General features: G+C 43.2%; 1 protein-coding gene across 1 annotated transcript in view; it reads right to left on the bottom strand.

Annotated features, from left to right (window-relative positions):
- Positions 1 to 397: 397 nt before the first annotated feature.
- Positions 398 to 13,344, bottom strand: part of TMC6 (transmembrane channel like 6) — a 38,274-nt gene continuing 25,327 nt past the window's right edge. The window contains exons 13-21 of the mRNA XM_075278192.1: positions 13,192 to 13,273; positions 11,371 to 11,468; positions 9,650 to 9,745; positions 7,712 to 7,787; positions 5,911 to 6,044; positions 5,359 to 5,535; positions 3,836 to 3,914; positions 3,295 to 3,372; positions 398 to 755 (exon numbers count right to left, since the gene is read on the bottom strand). Coding sequence (XP_075134293.1) covers positions 732 to 755; positions 3,295 to 3,372; positions 3,836 to 3,914; positions 5,359 to 5,535; positions 5,911 to 6,044; positions 7,712 to 7,787; positions 9,650 to 9,745; positions 11,371 to 11,468; positions 13,192 to 13,273 — 844 coding nt within the window. The 3' untranslated portion in view covers positions 398 to 731. The remainder of the gene's footprint in view (positions 756 to 3,294; positions 3,373 to 3,835; positions 3,915 to 5,358; positions 5,536 to 5,910; positions 6,045 to 7,711; positions 7,788 to 9,649; positions 9,746 to 11,370; positions 11,469 to 13,191; positions 13,274 to 13,344) is intronic.

The following is a 13,344-nucleotide window of genomic DNA, read 5'->3' on the forward strand; positions in this document are numbered from 1 at the left end:
GCTCAGGTTCTTCTGTGGTTGTAGACTTGCTCAAAACTTCCTGCTATGCTCAAATCAAATTTTTGATTCCAATAGAATGAGCTTAAAGATCTGGGGATGTTTCTTACCTCTTACCCACAACACACCCAGTTCAGTGGAATTTACTCTGCGTATCGGTTTTTGGGGCGGTAAAGGTGACCTTACTTACACTCCAATTGGCAGAACCCTCCAAGAACGGAGGTCCTTACAAGGAGGCGGTTTCCCTGTGGAAGTCTGAGCCAAGCTGACACAAATCTCTATAAGAATAGTCAAAATGTTGCCTGGCCAGGCTCATGGAGGTGACTATATGTACAAAGCAGGAGATGGCCGATTCCTTTGTCCCCCTTCCTTAGCAGTGAACAATCAACCGCCCGCCTCCCCTACGCCAACAAAAACGGAGGAAGTAACCTTTGTATTCGGCTTCCTGACCTCTGAGCGCTGCCCATTGCAATGTAAATCGTATCCAGTGACTGGAGCGGGCGCCATCATAGTCTTCCATTGGTTCCTGTTGTATGATTTCCCCCCGAGGCAGCAGATGGACAGTAAGACATTTATTATATACAGACAAATATAAAAGAGTCATTGAAATGTGCAGTGTTTGGCAGGAACGTCATGTCGCCCCCTCCAGTGTAGCGATGTGAGATGAAGTCTGTGGCGACATCGGCCTCCAGATCCCAGTGTCAGACGTTACTTCTTTACGTTACCTACAGGCATCATCGGTTGTTCGCAATATTTGGCTGAATAAAAAAGGTAACATGGGACAAAGTCAATACAAGCGGTAAGGAAATAATTCCCTATCTGCAATTACCTACCAAAAAATTGTGCAATTCCAACTCCTACCACTAAGCCTAAAATAGTTTGTGATTTCCTGTGACCTAGTGATGGACACAATGGTCTGCAGCAGACCCTATTGACTCCTATGGGAGAGCTTTGTGACCTGTGCAAAGAGGAGATGCAGGTGAGTACAAGTGCCCGACTCCTGACCCCATGTAGTTTTATAATCCTGGACGACCCCCTTAAAAGGGGTTTTGTCATTACAGACACTTATCCCCTATACACAGGGATAATCGGCAAGCAAACCTGCCATGGTGTCCGCAGGGAGGAATCAGAGGGGATCAACCACCTCAAACTCTTCTTCAAACCCCTCCATGTGAATGGCCTCTAAGGTATCTTATCCTAAAAATGAAGGGTTGTGGTGTGCTCCTCATAGTGTTTCCCTGTCTAGTGGCGCCACCTGCTGTGCAATCGACTCAACTGTTGTTCTGTTCAAGTAAATGGGCAACATTGCAGTTGCCTTTAGCTTTGGGGTGGAAAGCAGGGAACTGCTGCGAAGAGAGTGCTGACCCTTTATTTTCAATACTGAGGCGGGTCCCACCATGGTAAAACATCAAGTGATTTTCTGTCGTACCTTTGTGTATATGTTTATCAGGTAGGTGGGTATATAGGTCGTACCTTTGTGTATTTATCAGGTAGGTGGGTATATAGGTCGTACCTTTGTGTATTTATCAGGTAGGTGGGTATATAGGTCGTCCCTTTGTGTATTTATCAGGTAGGTGGGTATATAGGTCGTACCTTTGTATATTTATCAGGTAGGTGGGTATATAGGTCGTACCTTTGTGTATTTATCAGGTAGGTGGGTATATAGGTCGTCCCTTTGTGTATTTATCAGGTAGGTGGGTATATAGGTCGTACCTTTGTATATTTATCAGGGAGGTGGGTATATAGGTTGTACCCTTGTGTATTTATCAGGTAGGTGGGTATATAGGTCGTACCTTTGTGTATTTATCAGGTAGGTGGGTATATAGGTCGTACCTTTGTGTATTTGTCAGGTAGGTGGGTATATAGGTCGTACCTTTGTATATTTATCAGGGAGGTGGGTATATAGGTTGTACCCTTGTGTATTTATCAGGTAGGTGGGTATATAGGTCGTACCTTTGTGTATTTGTCAGGTAGGTGGGTATATAGGTCGTACCTTTGTGTATTAGGTAGGTGCGTATATAGGTCGTACCTTTGTGTATTTATCAGGTAGGTGGGTATATAGGTCGTACCTTTGTGTATCAGGTAGGTGGGTATATAGGTCGTACCTTTGTGTATTTATCAGGTAGGTGGGTATATAGGTCGTACCTTTGTGTATTTATCAGGTAGGTGGGTATATAGGTCGTACCTTTGTGTATCAGGTAGGTGGGTATATAGGTCGTACCTTTGTGTATTTATCAGGTAGGTGGATATATAGGTCGTACCTTTGTGTATATGTTTATCAGGTAGGTGGGTATATAGGTCGTACCTTTGTGTATTAGGTAGGTGCGTATATAGGTCGTACCTTTGTGTATTTATCAGATAGGTGGGTATATAGGTCGTACCTTTGTGTATTTATCAGGTAGGTGGGTATATAGGTCGTACCTTTCTGTATCTATCAGGTAGGTGGGTATATAGGTCGTACCTTTGTGTATTTATCAGGTAGGTGGGTATATAGGTCGTACCTTTGTGTATTTATCAGGTAGGTGGGTATATAGGTCGTACCTTTGTCTATTTATCAGGTAGGTGGTTATATAAGACATACCTTTGTGTATCTGTTTATCAGGTAGGTGGGTATATAGGTCGTACCTTTGTGTATCTGTTTATCAGGTAGGTGGGTATATAGGTCGTACCTTTGTGTATCTGTTTATCAGGTAGGTGGGTATATAAGACATACCTTTGTGTATCTGATTATCAGGTAGGTGGGTATATAGGTCGTACCTTTGTGTATCTGTTTATCAGGTAGGTGGGTATATAGGTCGTACCTTTGTGTATTAGGTAGGTGCGTATATAGGTCGTACCTTTGTGTATTTATCAGATAGGTGGGTATATAGGTCGTACCTTTGTGTATTTATCAGGTAGGTGGGTATATAGGTCGTACCTTTCTGTATCTATCAGGTAGGTGGGTATATAGGTCGTACCTTTGTGTATTTATCAGGTAGGTGGGTATATAGGTCGTACCTTTGTGTATTTATCAGGTAGGTGGGTATATAGGTCGTACCTTTGTCTATTTATCAGGTAGGTGGTTATATAAGACATACCTTTGTGTATCTGTTTATCAGGTAGGTGGGTATATAGGTCGTACCTTTGTGTATCTGTTTATCAGGTAGGTGGGTATATAGGTCGTACCTTTGTGTATCTGTTTATCAGGTAGGTGGGTATATAAGACATACCTTTGTGTATCTGATTATCAGGTAGGTGGGTATATAGGTCGTACCTTTGTGTATCTGTTTATCAGGTAGGTGGGTATATAGGTCGTACCTTTGTCCGTGACGCTCGGCTTTTCTTCTCATAAACTGCATGAAGTCTATGGATGAGGAAACACTTGTCTTCTCCTTCCTACAACAGTCAGAAGAACAAGCGCTTTTCAGCTGTGGGGTATTTTTTACACTGCTACGTCCATACGTCACTGCGAATTCAGTTATATACACTGAGGTATACAGCGGTGCATAGAGGGGTATACAAGCAAACAGTCTACACCTAAACTTTTGCACAGCACAGCACATCATGTGTTAATTTAATTCAGCTATACTTCTAGCGATCAGCCCGTCAGTGACAGACAGACTATTGGGCAACTTCCTATGGCCTTTCTTAGGCCTCTAGATTTAACCTTTAACCCCCCCCCCCTTAGTTTTCATCATTTAGTTGCTGTGGCCATTGACGCAGCTTTGACGCCTGTACATTTATGGGGGGGGCCTCCATTTTCCCATAGCCCGACTTCTGCATAAATGGCTGACGGCGGAGGTCAGATCTATAGTCCTAGTCCTCAGCACATGTTATACGATGCAACCCAAGCACTCACATTTGCGATCTGCTCCTTCAGTAAGTGAATGATTTTTCTCTGTCCTTTGACAATCTGAATATGGAAGTAAATTACAATCCTGGGAAAGGAAAGAAAGAGTTAATTGTTAATGTTTATTAATAAGTTTTTTTAGTTTCTACCCATGATGGCACACGCATTATTATATTTCTGATTGTACCTTGCTACGGAGCCTGTGAAGCTGGTGGAGGAGATGAAAGGATCCAGGACTAGAAAACATGGCTGCTTCCTCCTTCTTCTCAGGAAATGACATCACATACCAAATGAAAGGGGCTGAGCTTCAGCATGGCCATGTGACCAACAGACGTGATGTCACTTCCTGAGAAGAACAAAGCAGCCATGTTTTTTTAATCCTGGATAGCCCCTTGAAGCCTTAACCCAACAAGCAGTCATAGGGCGGGTTCACAACTACGCCCGGTCTCCGCTTCCGGGTTTCCGTCTTCTGCCGAGAGAAACTGGACAGGAGACGGAAACCCGGCAGTCAGTTTTGAAACCCATCCACTTGAATGGGTTTGCAAAGTGACCGCCCGTGAGCGTCTTGTATCTCTCCGCAGGAAAATGGTTTAACCAAACACAAAGTCGGACATGCAGGACTTTGTGTCCGGTTAAAAAAAAAACTGTTTCGCCGCTGACAGGTACAAGACACACACGGGCAGTCAATTTGCATACCCATTCAAGTGATTGGGTTTGAATACTGACCGCCGCGTTTCCGTCTCCTCTCCAGTTTCTCTCGGGAGAAGACGGAAACCCGAAAGCAGAGACTGGGCGCAGGTGTGAACCCACCCATACAGTAACTAAAATACTAGATGTATAATATATGAATGCTACTCTTCTAGCGAGTCCTTGCACTACCCTTATTAAAGGAGAAGTCCGATTTTTATACCACCCTCAAATCCTAGATCATACAACCAGGGTCAAATTCCTCATAACACAACCCACATACCGTATATACTCGAGTATAAGCCGAGACCCCTAATTTTACCACAAAAAACTGGGAAAACTTATTGACTCGAGTATAAGCCGAGGGGGGGGGGGGGGAATCCACCATTGCAGATAAAAAGTCTGGTCATGTGCATTGCAGCTTAGTAACTCCATGGGGATCATAGTAATAGCAGTTAACCCCATCATGTCCCTCACATTAACCCCCAGTGTGCCTCATATAAGAGTTACTGATATGTGGGACATATGGAGGTAATAATTAGGTATCTTCATAATTAAGGTCCTTCATTAGTACCCTCATGTGTCTCACATATTAGTAACCCTTATATGGGGCACACAGGTCCTCCCAGTTTTCTGTGCTCCGTGGACCCTGACTCGTGTATAAGCCGAGGAGAGCATGAAAAATGCGCTGAAAAAGTCGGCTTATACTCGAGTATATACGGTAATTGTTTTTTTTACCATGGACAATTCCTCACAATGTAAATATACCAAGATGGAAGCCATAGTGCATCACACAACAATATGTATACCTATAGAAGTCTTACGACTCGTCGCTCGGTACTTACAGCAGGACTCCGGCCGCCAGGTAAATGAAGAATGTATTTTCCCATAGGTAGTAATGAATCCAGCTGACCCAACTTAGTCGCGGGTTTGTCACTTCCAGCTGCTTGATATAGAACTTGCCCGCTTCATACATAGTATTAAGAGAGCGAAACGGACCACAAGACTCCGAGGGCTTCACACTGAGAACGATACAGAGATATGGAACATGAGGAATAAAGTAAATGTTCTGCAGGAATCGCGTAGAGCAGGATACGGACATGACACATGAATATAGCAGTCTAAGGCTATCTGTGGACATGGGAGGCCACGAAAACCAGAAACTCTGCCCAGGGCCTCTTCTATGTTTGTGCGCATGCGCCGCCCTCCTGCCTTCACAGTGGGCCAAAGTGCGCCTGCACTGGATTTCAGGTGACCGACCCTGTTTCTTACATGGACACACAACCAACTTATCCCAAATCTCCAAACACAACCCATTTATTGGGGCACACCCTTCTGTTATCTCTACAGGAAACTGCACACAAAAATCGTTCTATTAACCCTTCACATCTACTTACGACCACACTGTGTAGGAAAGGAAGACTGAAGCCCCTAAGAAGGAGGGAAAGCACAGGAGCGTGAGGAATGCTGTGCTCATATGTGAAGCTCGCCAGGGTTTGCGTGGGCTGCGACAGTTCCTCATCAAACTGGCCTGGAAAAAGAAAAAGAGAATATGTCAAACAACTTTGGTTTGGTTATAAAATCTCCAGGAATAAAATATATATTTTTATTTTTTATTTTGTAAATCAAATTTTATGTTAAACATATTTTTTTTATTTTTTGTCCCTAACACGTAGGAATAGCCTTAAGAAAGGCTATTCTTCTCCTACCTTTAGATGTCTTCTCCGCGCCGCCGTTCCGTAGAAATCCCGGTTTTCGCGGGTATGCAAATGAGTTCTCTCGCAGCACTGGGAGCGGGCCCCAGCGCTTAAATTGCACAGGGGGCGTCCCCAATGCTGCGAGAGAACTCTCCAGCGCCACCTCCATCTTGTTCAGAAATGGGTCTTCTTCCGGGGGTTGGCTACAAACTTCTAGGCCTCAGGCAAAGCCAACTGAGCATGCCCAAACTCATTTGCATACCGGCGAAAACCGGGATTTCAACGGAACGGCGGCGCAGAGAAGACATCTAAAGGTAGGGGAAGAATAGCCTTTCTTAAGGCTATTCCTACGTGTTAAGGACAAAAAATTCGATTTTGCTGGTAGGATCCCTTTAAAGAATATTTGTGAGGTTTTAAAAAAAATTCCCACATTAACTAGATTTTAAAAAAATCCTAAAAGTCCTGCAGTTCACAGTTAGGGCAATGTAGTTTGTAAGGTCAAGTTCAAGTCCCCAAGGTGGATTAAAAAAGTAGTATTAAAAAAAATTGGATAAAAGTTTTACATAAAAACGTTGACAAATTATAGCACATTAATTCTCAATCCGGCAATGTATAGTAAACAAGAAAAATGGCCGCTTACACAGTATTGTAAGCGGCCATTTTCTTGTGGCCGGCGGGCATGCGCAGTTAGCTTTGCCGTAGGCCTAGAAGATTGAAGAAGACGCGGTGAAGACCCCATTCCAGAAGAAGATGGAGGCGGCACTGGAGAGTTCTCTGGCAGCATTGGGGACGCCCCCCAGTGCTGCAAGAGAACTCATTTGCATACCGGCGGAAAATGGGATTTTAATCGAACGGTGGAGCGGAGAAGACATCTAAAGGTAGGAGACGAATAGCCGTTCTTAAGGCTATGCCAACGTGTTAGGGAGGAAAAAAAAGTTTTTAATGGTAGAATCCCTTTAAAATGGCATTGCTAAAAACATCAGCATATCCTGCAAAAAATGAGCCCGCACACAATTCCATTGTCACAAAAAAAAAAATTATTACGTTATCGGTCTTACAAAGTGGCCATGGGCAAAAAATTATTAGAATAAAGATTTCTACTTTTCAAAAGTAGTAAAACTTTAAAAAAAATATAGAAATTTATAGCAAAAAAGCAATAGAAAATTTGCTGCTTTTCTATTCCTTCACATTGAAAAGTTAATAAAAGTTACTCATTGCGATATATCTACCCCAAAATGGTGCCATTCAACACTATGACAGGTCCCGCAAAAAACAAGCCCTTGGATGGGAAAAAAAAAACAAAAAAACAAGCCCTCAAACAGTAACATGGATGGAAAAAAAAAGTTATAGTTCTTGAGGACCCAAACTAAAAGGAGAGTTGTAGAGCAGGGTAGTCAATGGCTGCCGTATCGGTGCACATCCCCTAACATACGCTAGGACCCTATAAATACTGAAGTGTGAACGTTGCGCTATGCATTACGTATCTGAAAATACACCTTACCTTTTTTACGTAGAACAGCAAAAGCAATTTCAGAGTCTGCACAACGGGTATAATGGGACAAAACAGGACACCCAGCCTGTCCGCAAGATAAGACATGGAAATGAGAGATACATGGATTAGAATAGCGTCAGTAGGTCACTTACTGTTACACTGGGTTACACATTGACTTTACTTAAAGGGGTTGTTCAGTAATTGGACAAACCCCTATGGAGGCCGGGGAGAGAACATAAAAAAGAAGCCATACTTCCCCCTGTCTCTGGTGCTCTGTTGTCCACCACCAGTCTAGTGCGGCACCCTCGTCACCAGAAGTAACTGCACAACGAAATGGACAATGGAGCGCCAGGGACAGGAGAGTATATTTTTTTTTTCCTCCACAGGGGTTTGCGCAATTCTTGGGCAGCCTCTTTAACAATGCTTTGGATTTGTTCTTAACCCTCCTCTGTTCCTGAGCAAGCAGTGTAGTTAGTTTTGGTGTCCGACATACTAACTAGACTCCCTAATGTCCAGTGGGTGGTGTCAGGCAGGAGCAGGCCAAGGGGCTGTCACTCAGAGCTCTGACAATGTCTACCTCTGATCATAGCTCCAAGTCACGTCCCCTTTCCTGCCTGACACCCCCCTACTGGACGTTTGGGAGTCTAGTTAGCATATCAGGTGAACCACAACTAAATGAACCAATTGCTCAGGAAAAGTGGGGGCTAGAGAAAAAATTCCATCTGTACCAGTGGAGGACAACAATTAATTTACTGAAAAGAGCTCGAGTTGATAAATATGGCGAAAGTTCCTCTTTAAGACGGACTACAGATTCCAGTGCAATTGAAAAATTTTTTTTTCCCAAATCTCAGCATTCCTGAGCAATTGGTACTATTAATTTCATCACCCATTGTGCCAATTAGGCTTTCTTCTGTCAGGTGGGCGGTCCTGGGCTTAAGCAAACAGACAGGGACCACCACTTAATAGTAGAGAATCTAACTAGTATATTGGGTGCTGAAAATAACAGAAATGATTGCTCAGGTAGGGGGTAGAGAAAACGTTCCAACTGTGCCGGAATCAATGAAGCAGCACCTACTGAAGGGACCAAAGAGTTGGTGAAAGCTCCTCTTTAAAGGGATCCCATCATTAAAACTTAATTTTTTCTCACTACCATGTAGGAATAGCCTTAAGAAAGTCTATTCTTCCCCTACCTTTAGATGTCTTCTCCGCGCCGCCGTTTGGTATAAATCCCGGTTTTCATCGGTATGTAAAAGAGTTCTTTCGCAGCACTGGGGGCGGTCCACAGCTCTCAAACAGCACTGGGGGCATCCCCAATGCTGCCAGAGGACTCTCCAGTGCCGCCTCCATCTTCTTCAGGAACGGGTCTTCTTCACGTCTTCTTCTGGGGATTGGCTTCCAACTTGTAGGCCTCGGGCCTAGGGCAAAGCCGACTGGCAGTATTGTAAGCAGCCATTTTCTTGTGGCCGGCAGGCACGCGCAGTCGGCTGCCCGAGGCCTAGAGAGAGTTCTGGAGAGTTCTCTGGCAGCATTGGAGACGCCCCCAGTGCTGTTTGAGTGCTGGGGACGGCCCCATTGCTGCGAGAGAACTCTTTTGCACACCGACAGAAACTGGATTATATACTGAACAGCGGCGCGGTGAAGACATCTAAAGGTAGGAGACGAATAGCCTTTCTTAAGGCTATTCCTACGTGGTAGGCAGAAAAAAAATTAAGTTTTAATGATAGGATCACAGTCGTGGACGCCGCAAGCCATCTGTCATCAAGCTGACTGTATAACATTTTGTCGAAAATGCATACAAATTCATGTTTGTAGCTAAAAGTGGTGATACATTACTAGGATGTGGCTTATACTAGTAACCTTGGCTTTATACTATATACTGCAAGAACTGCCGCATTAACGCCTTCATTGCCAGGACCCTGTACGTGACCTACAGACAGATAATCTCACCATGCCAGCGTCTGTCCGTAGATGAGCTCCAGTACGTTCCGAGCAATGTCAAACTCTGTCCGACACTTTTGTTTTTGCTTCTTTTGCAGGATTAACCTGTCACAAAGGATGAGATGTGATATGTGAGCGAACAGTATGGAGGAGGGAGCAAGGCCTCAAATGGTCCCGGGTTCTCAGTCGTATGTATGGTATGTAGTCTGCTGTATAATAAAATGTTTAGGATATTGTACACAAATGCATCACAATTTAACCCTGTTCACACTACTGTACTGGTATCACTGCTTTCCAACAAGACAATAACCAAAAATCTTTTTTTTTTTTTTGTGTTTTTATGTTATTCTTAAAGGGATTCTACCATTAAAACTTTTTTTGTGTGGATAAGACATTGGAATAGCCTTTAGAAAGGCTATTCGTCTCTTACCTTTAGACGTGGTCTCCGACGCACCGTTCCTCAGAAATACCGGTTTTTACCGGTATGCAAATGAGTTCTCTCGCAGTGATGGGGGCGTTCCCACCGCTGCCAGAGAATTGTCTCCAGCGCCGCCTCCTTCTTCGTGCGCCGCGTCGTGTTCAATGTCTTCTTCCGGCGCAGGCTCGTAACCTAGCAGAGCACAGCAGACTGCGCAGGCGCACAGGCCACGAGAAAATGGCCGCTAACAATACTGTGCAAGCAGCCATTTTCCCGTGACCTGTGCGCTTGCGCAGTCTGCTCTGCTAGAAGTTACGAGCCTGTGCCGGAAGACATTGAAGATGACGCGGCGGACGAAGAAGGAGGTGGTGCTTGGAGACACTTCTCTGGCAGCGGTGGGGACGCCACCATCGCTGTGAGAGAACTCATTTGCATACCAGTAAAAACTGGTATTTCTAAGGAACGGCACGGCAGAGACCACGTCTAAAGATAAGAGATGAATAGCCTTTCTAAAGACTACTCCGACGTCTTATCCACATAAAAAAAATGTTTTAATGGTAGACTCCCTTTAAATAAATCCTGCAGATTTCACCCAAGTCACCGAGCCTTACAATAGTCTGACACCTCCTGTTCTGTAGAGATCACTTCTCAACAGTCACTCTCTTATCACAGGCAGGATTACAATCACAGATAACACCTCCATATAGATAACACAGGATCCACCCTGTACAATAGGTGACATTAAAGCTCCCCTCCTCCCTCTCACTGTATAGTGACTTTTGCACAGTCACAGAGCATGCCCACAACACTCTCCTATAGAAGTGAATGGGATATATTTTTTATGCTAGTGTACAAAAAAAAAAAAAAAATTTTTTTTTTTTGCACAAGATGGATTTTGCAACTCTTTTCTGGTTTGCACTACTTTTATGGACAGGAATATGGGCAGTGTGTTAGATTTATTATCACTTACACAGTTTAACTGGTGTAATTGATCCCTGAAATTTCAATGTGCAGGCATATACAGTCCCAGCAGAGGGTGCGCCTGGGTTATATAGAGGCTTGTACCTCATCATAAATGAGTTGCACCCTCCACTGGAGCAAGGGATATGAAGACTGGCATTGAATATAACAGTCTTTATCAATTTTCTCAAAAAAGCCCCCTCTGGGCTATCAATTTCTATGGTCCATGTGGCTGCTGTAAAGCGTATCTCAGAATGCTGTTAACAGACAAGATGGCCGCCACCATCATCATGTACAGAAAATAATAAAAATAAAAGATGATACATTCCCTTTAACCGACAGATATATTTACCTCCAAAGCAGCTCTGCAAACAATGTGTCCAGCATATTGAAGATCAGGTCCATGATCACAAAGCGAAAGAGCTCCTGTCCAACAAATGTCTCCCAGCACTAAATCAGGGGAGCAAAAATATGGAAGGTATCAGAATGCTACAGCCTTTAAACCCGCTCCAGCTCTGCTATGTCACAAGACTGCACACAATATATTTTGTTAGCCATCATCATTAGATTGCTAATGTTATAATATTTCACTCTATAGGAGATTGGCTATGTTACTATTGAGCTCCGACATAGGCAGAGCTCAAAAGCAGCACAGCACTGGTCGTTCTGGGAGCCTTCATTGAACTGGCAACTGAATGGCTCTAGTAACCTTGCCATGCGGGAACCATTCAGTCCTGCAAAATGAAACTGAAGGTAGAACTACCTTTCAGATGCTGCAGTCAAATATGACCGTGGCATCAAAAAGGTTACACCAGGTCCCTGTATACAACAGCAGAGACCTGGCGGCTAGGGTGTCTACTCAGATGCAGAGAGGGTACCATTTTTAAAAACCCTCCCCTGACGTAAAAAAAGGAGTATTAGTGACAGCAGAGGGTTAATACCTAAAATAATACCCAAAATGATCATTTTTATACCGTAGCCATCTGTAATAGAACTCAATGGATTTTACAGTACACTGCAATGCATTAGCGCTGCAGTATATTGTACATATCTGTAAGTAATAAAAATTCCATGGGGAATTTAAAATAAAATATATATATATATTAAAAATTAAAAAGCTATCATTTTTCTCCCAACAGTTGAGAAATTTTTTAATAAAAAACAATCAAAACATCAGACATTCCCCAAAATAATCTAAATAAAAAGTCCATTTGGACCCACAAAAAAAAAAAAATCCCTTCAGGGCAACATGGTGGTTCAGTGGTTAGCAGTGCAGCCTTGCAGCACTGGAGTCCTGGGTTCGAATCCCGCCAAAGACAACATCTGCAAGGAGTTTGTATGTTCTCCCCGTGTTTGCGTGGATTTCCGCCCATTCTACAAAGACATATTGATAAGAAAAAGAAAGCCCCTGTATGGGCTCACAATCTACAAAAAAAAAATCCTTTATGCAGCTATGTATGCAAAATAAAAAAACAAATAAAGCTTACGGGTGTCAGAACATGGCAACTCCAAGAAATTTTAATTTTTTTAATGATTAGGAATTTTTTGAAAGTGTTAAAACATATCAAAGACTTTATAAAACATGTCATTTTGGCTGCATAGCGAACGCTGTAAAAACAAAACCCGTAAGAACATGGCGCAAATTAATTTTTTTTTATCTAAATTCCCTCTTTTACGACATTTTTTCTAGCTTCCCAATTCATCAGATGGAATATTAAATCGTAGCTAGAGTTGATTCGAATAGTATTGAGGGCTTATTTTTTGCGGGACACATTGTACTTCCTAACGCTACAATTAGAGATGAGCGAATAGTATTCGAAAGTATAGTTTCCAATACTTCGCTCCCATAGGAATGAATGGAAGCGGCTGAACAGCGAGGGGTTAAGCGCCGGCTGCTTCCATTCATTCCTATGGAGCTAAACTATAGTTTCGAATACTATTCGCTCGACTCGAATCGTAGCATTAGGAAGTACAATTTGTCCCGCAAAAAATAAGCCCTCATACAGCTCTGTGAATTGAAAAAAAAAAAAAAAAAAAAAATATGGCTTCCAGAAGGAATAAAAAAAACAAAAAAATCCAAAAATGGGATGCAACAGTATGTAAGTGGATGAGGTGACCGCTAACTCTTGACGCCAATGTCTCTTAGCAAGGTGGGCGCCATTTCTGAGTGTACCTTATACTCCATGTATTTTGCTTTTCGCATTAACCAGTGATAACACAGGACCCCGAGGACGACGACCTTCAGGAGGAGATTTCTACGGAGAATGGAGAGGAAGAGGATTAGACTGGGAACGAGCAAGAGCGATAAAGTGGTTCTATATACAGG

Source organism: Leptodactylus fuscus, chromosome 6 (genome assembly GCF_031893055.1).
Source record: "Leptodactylus fuscus isolate aLepFus1 chromosome 6, aLepFus1.hap2, whole genome shotgun sequence".
NCBI lineage: Eukaryota > Metazoa > Chordata > Amphibia > Anura > Leptodactylidae > Leptodactylus > Leptodactylus fuscus.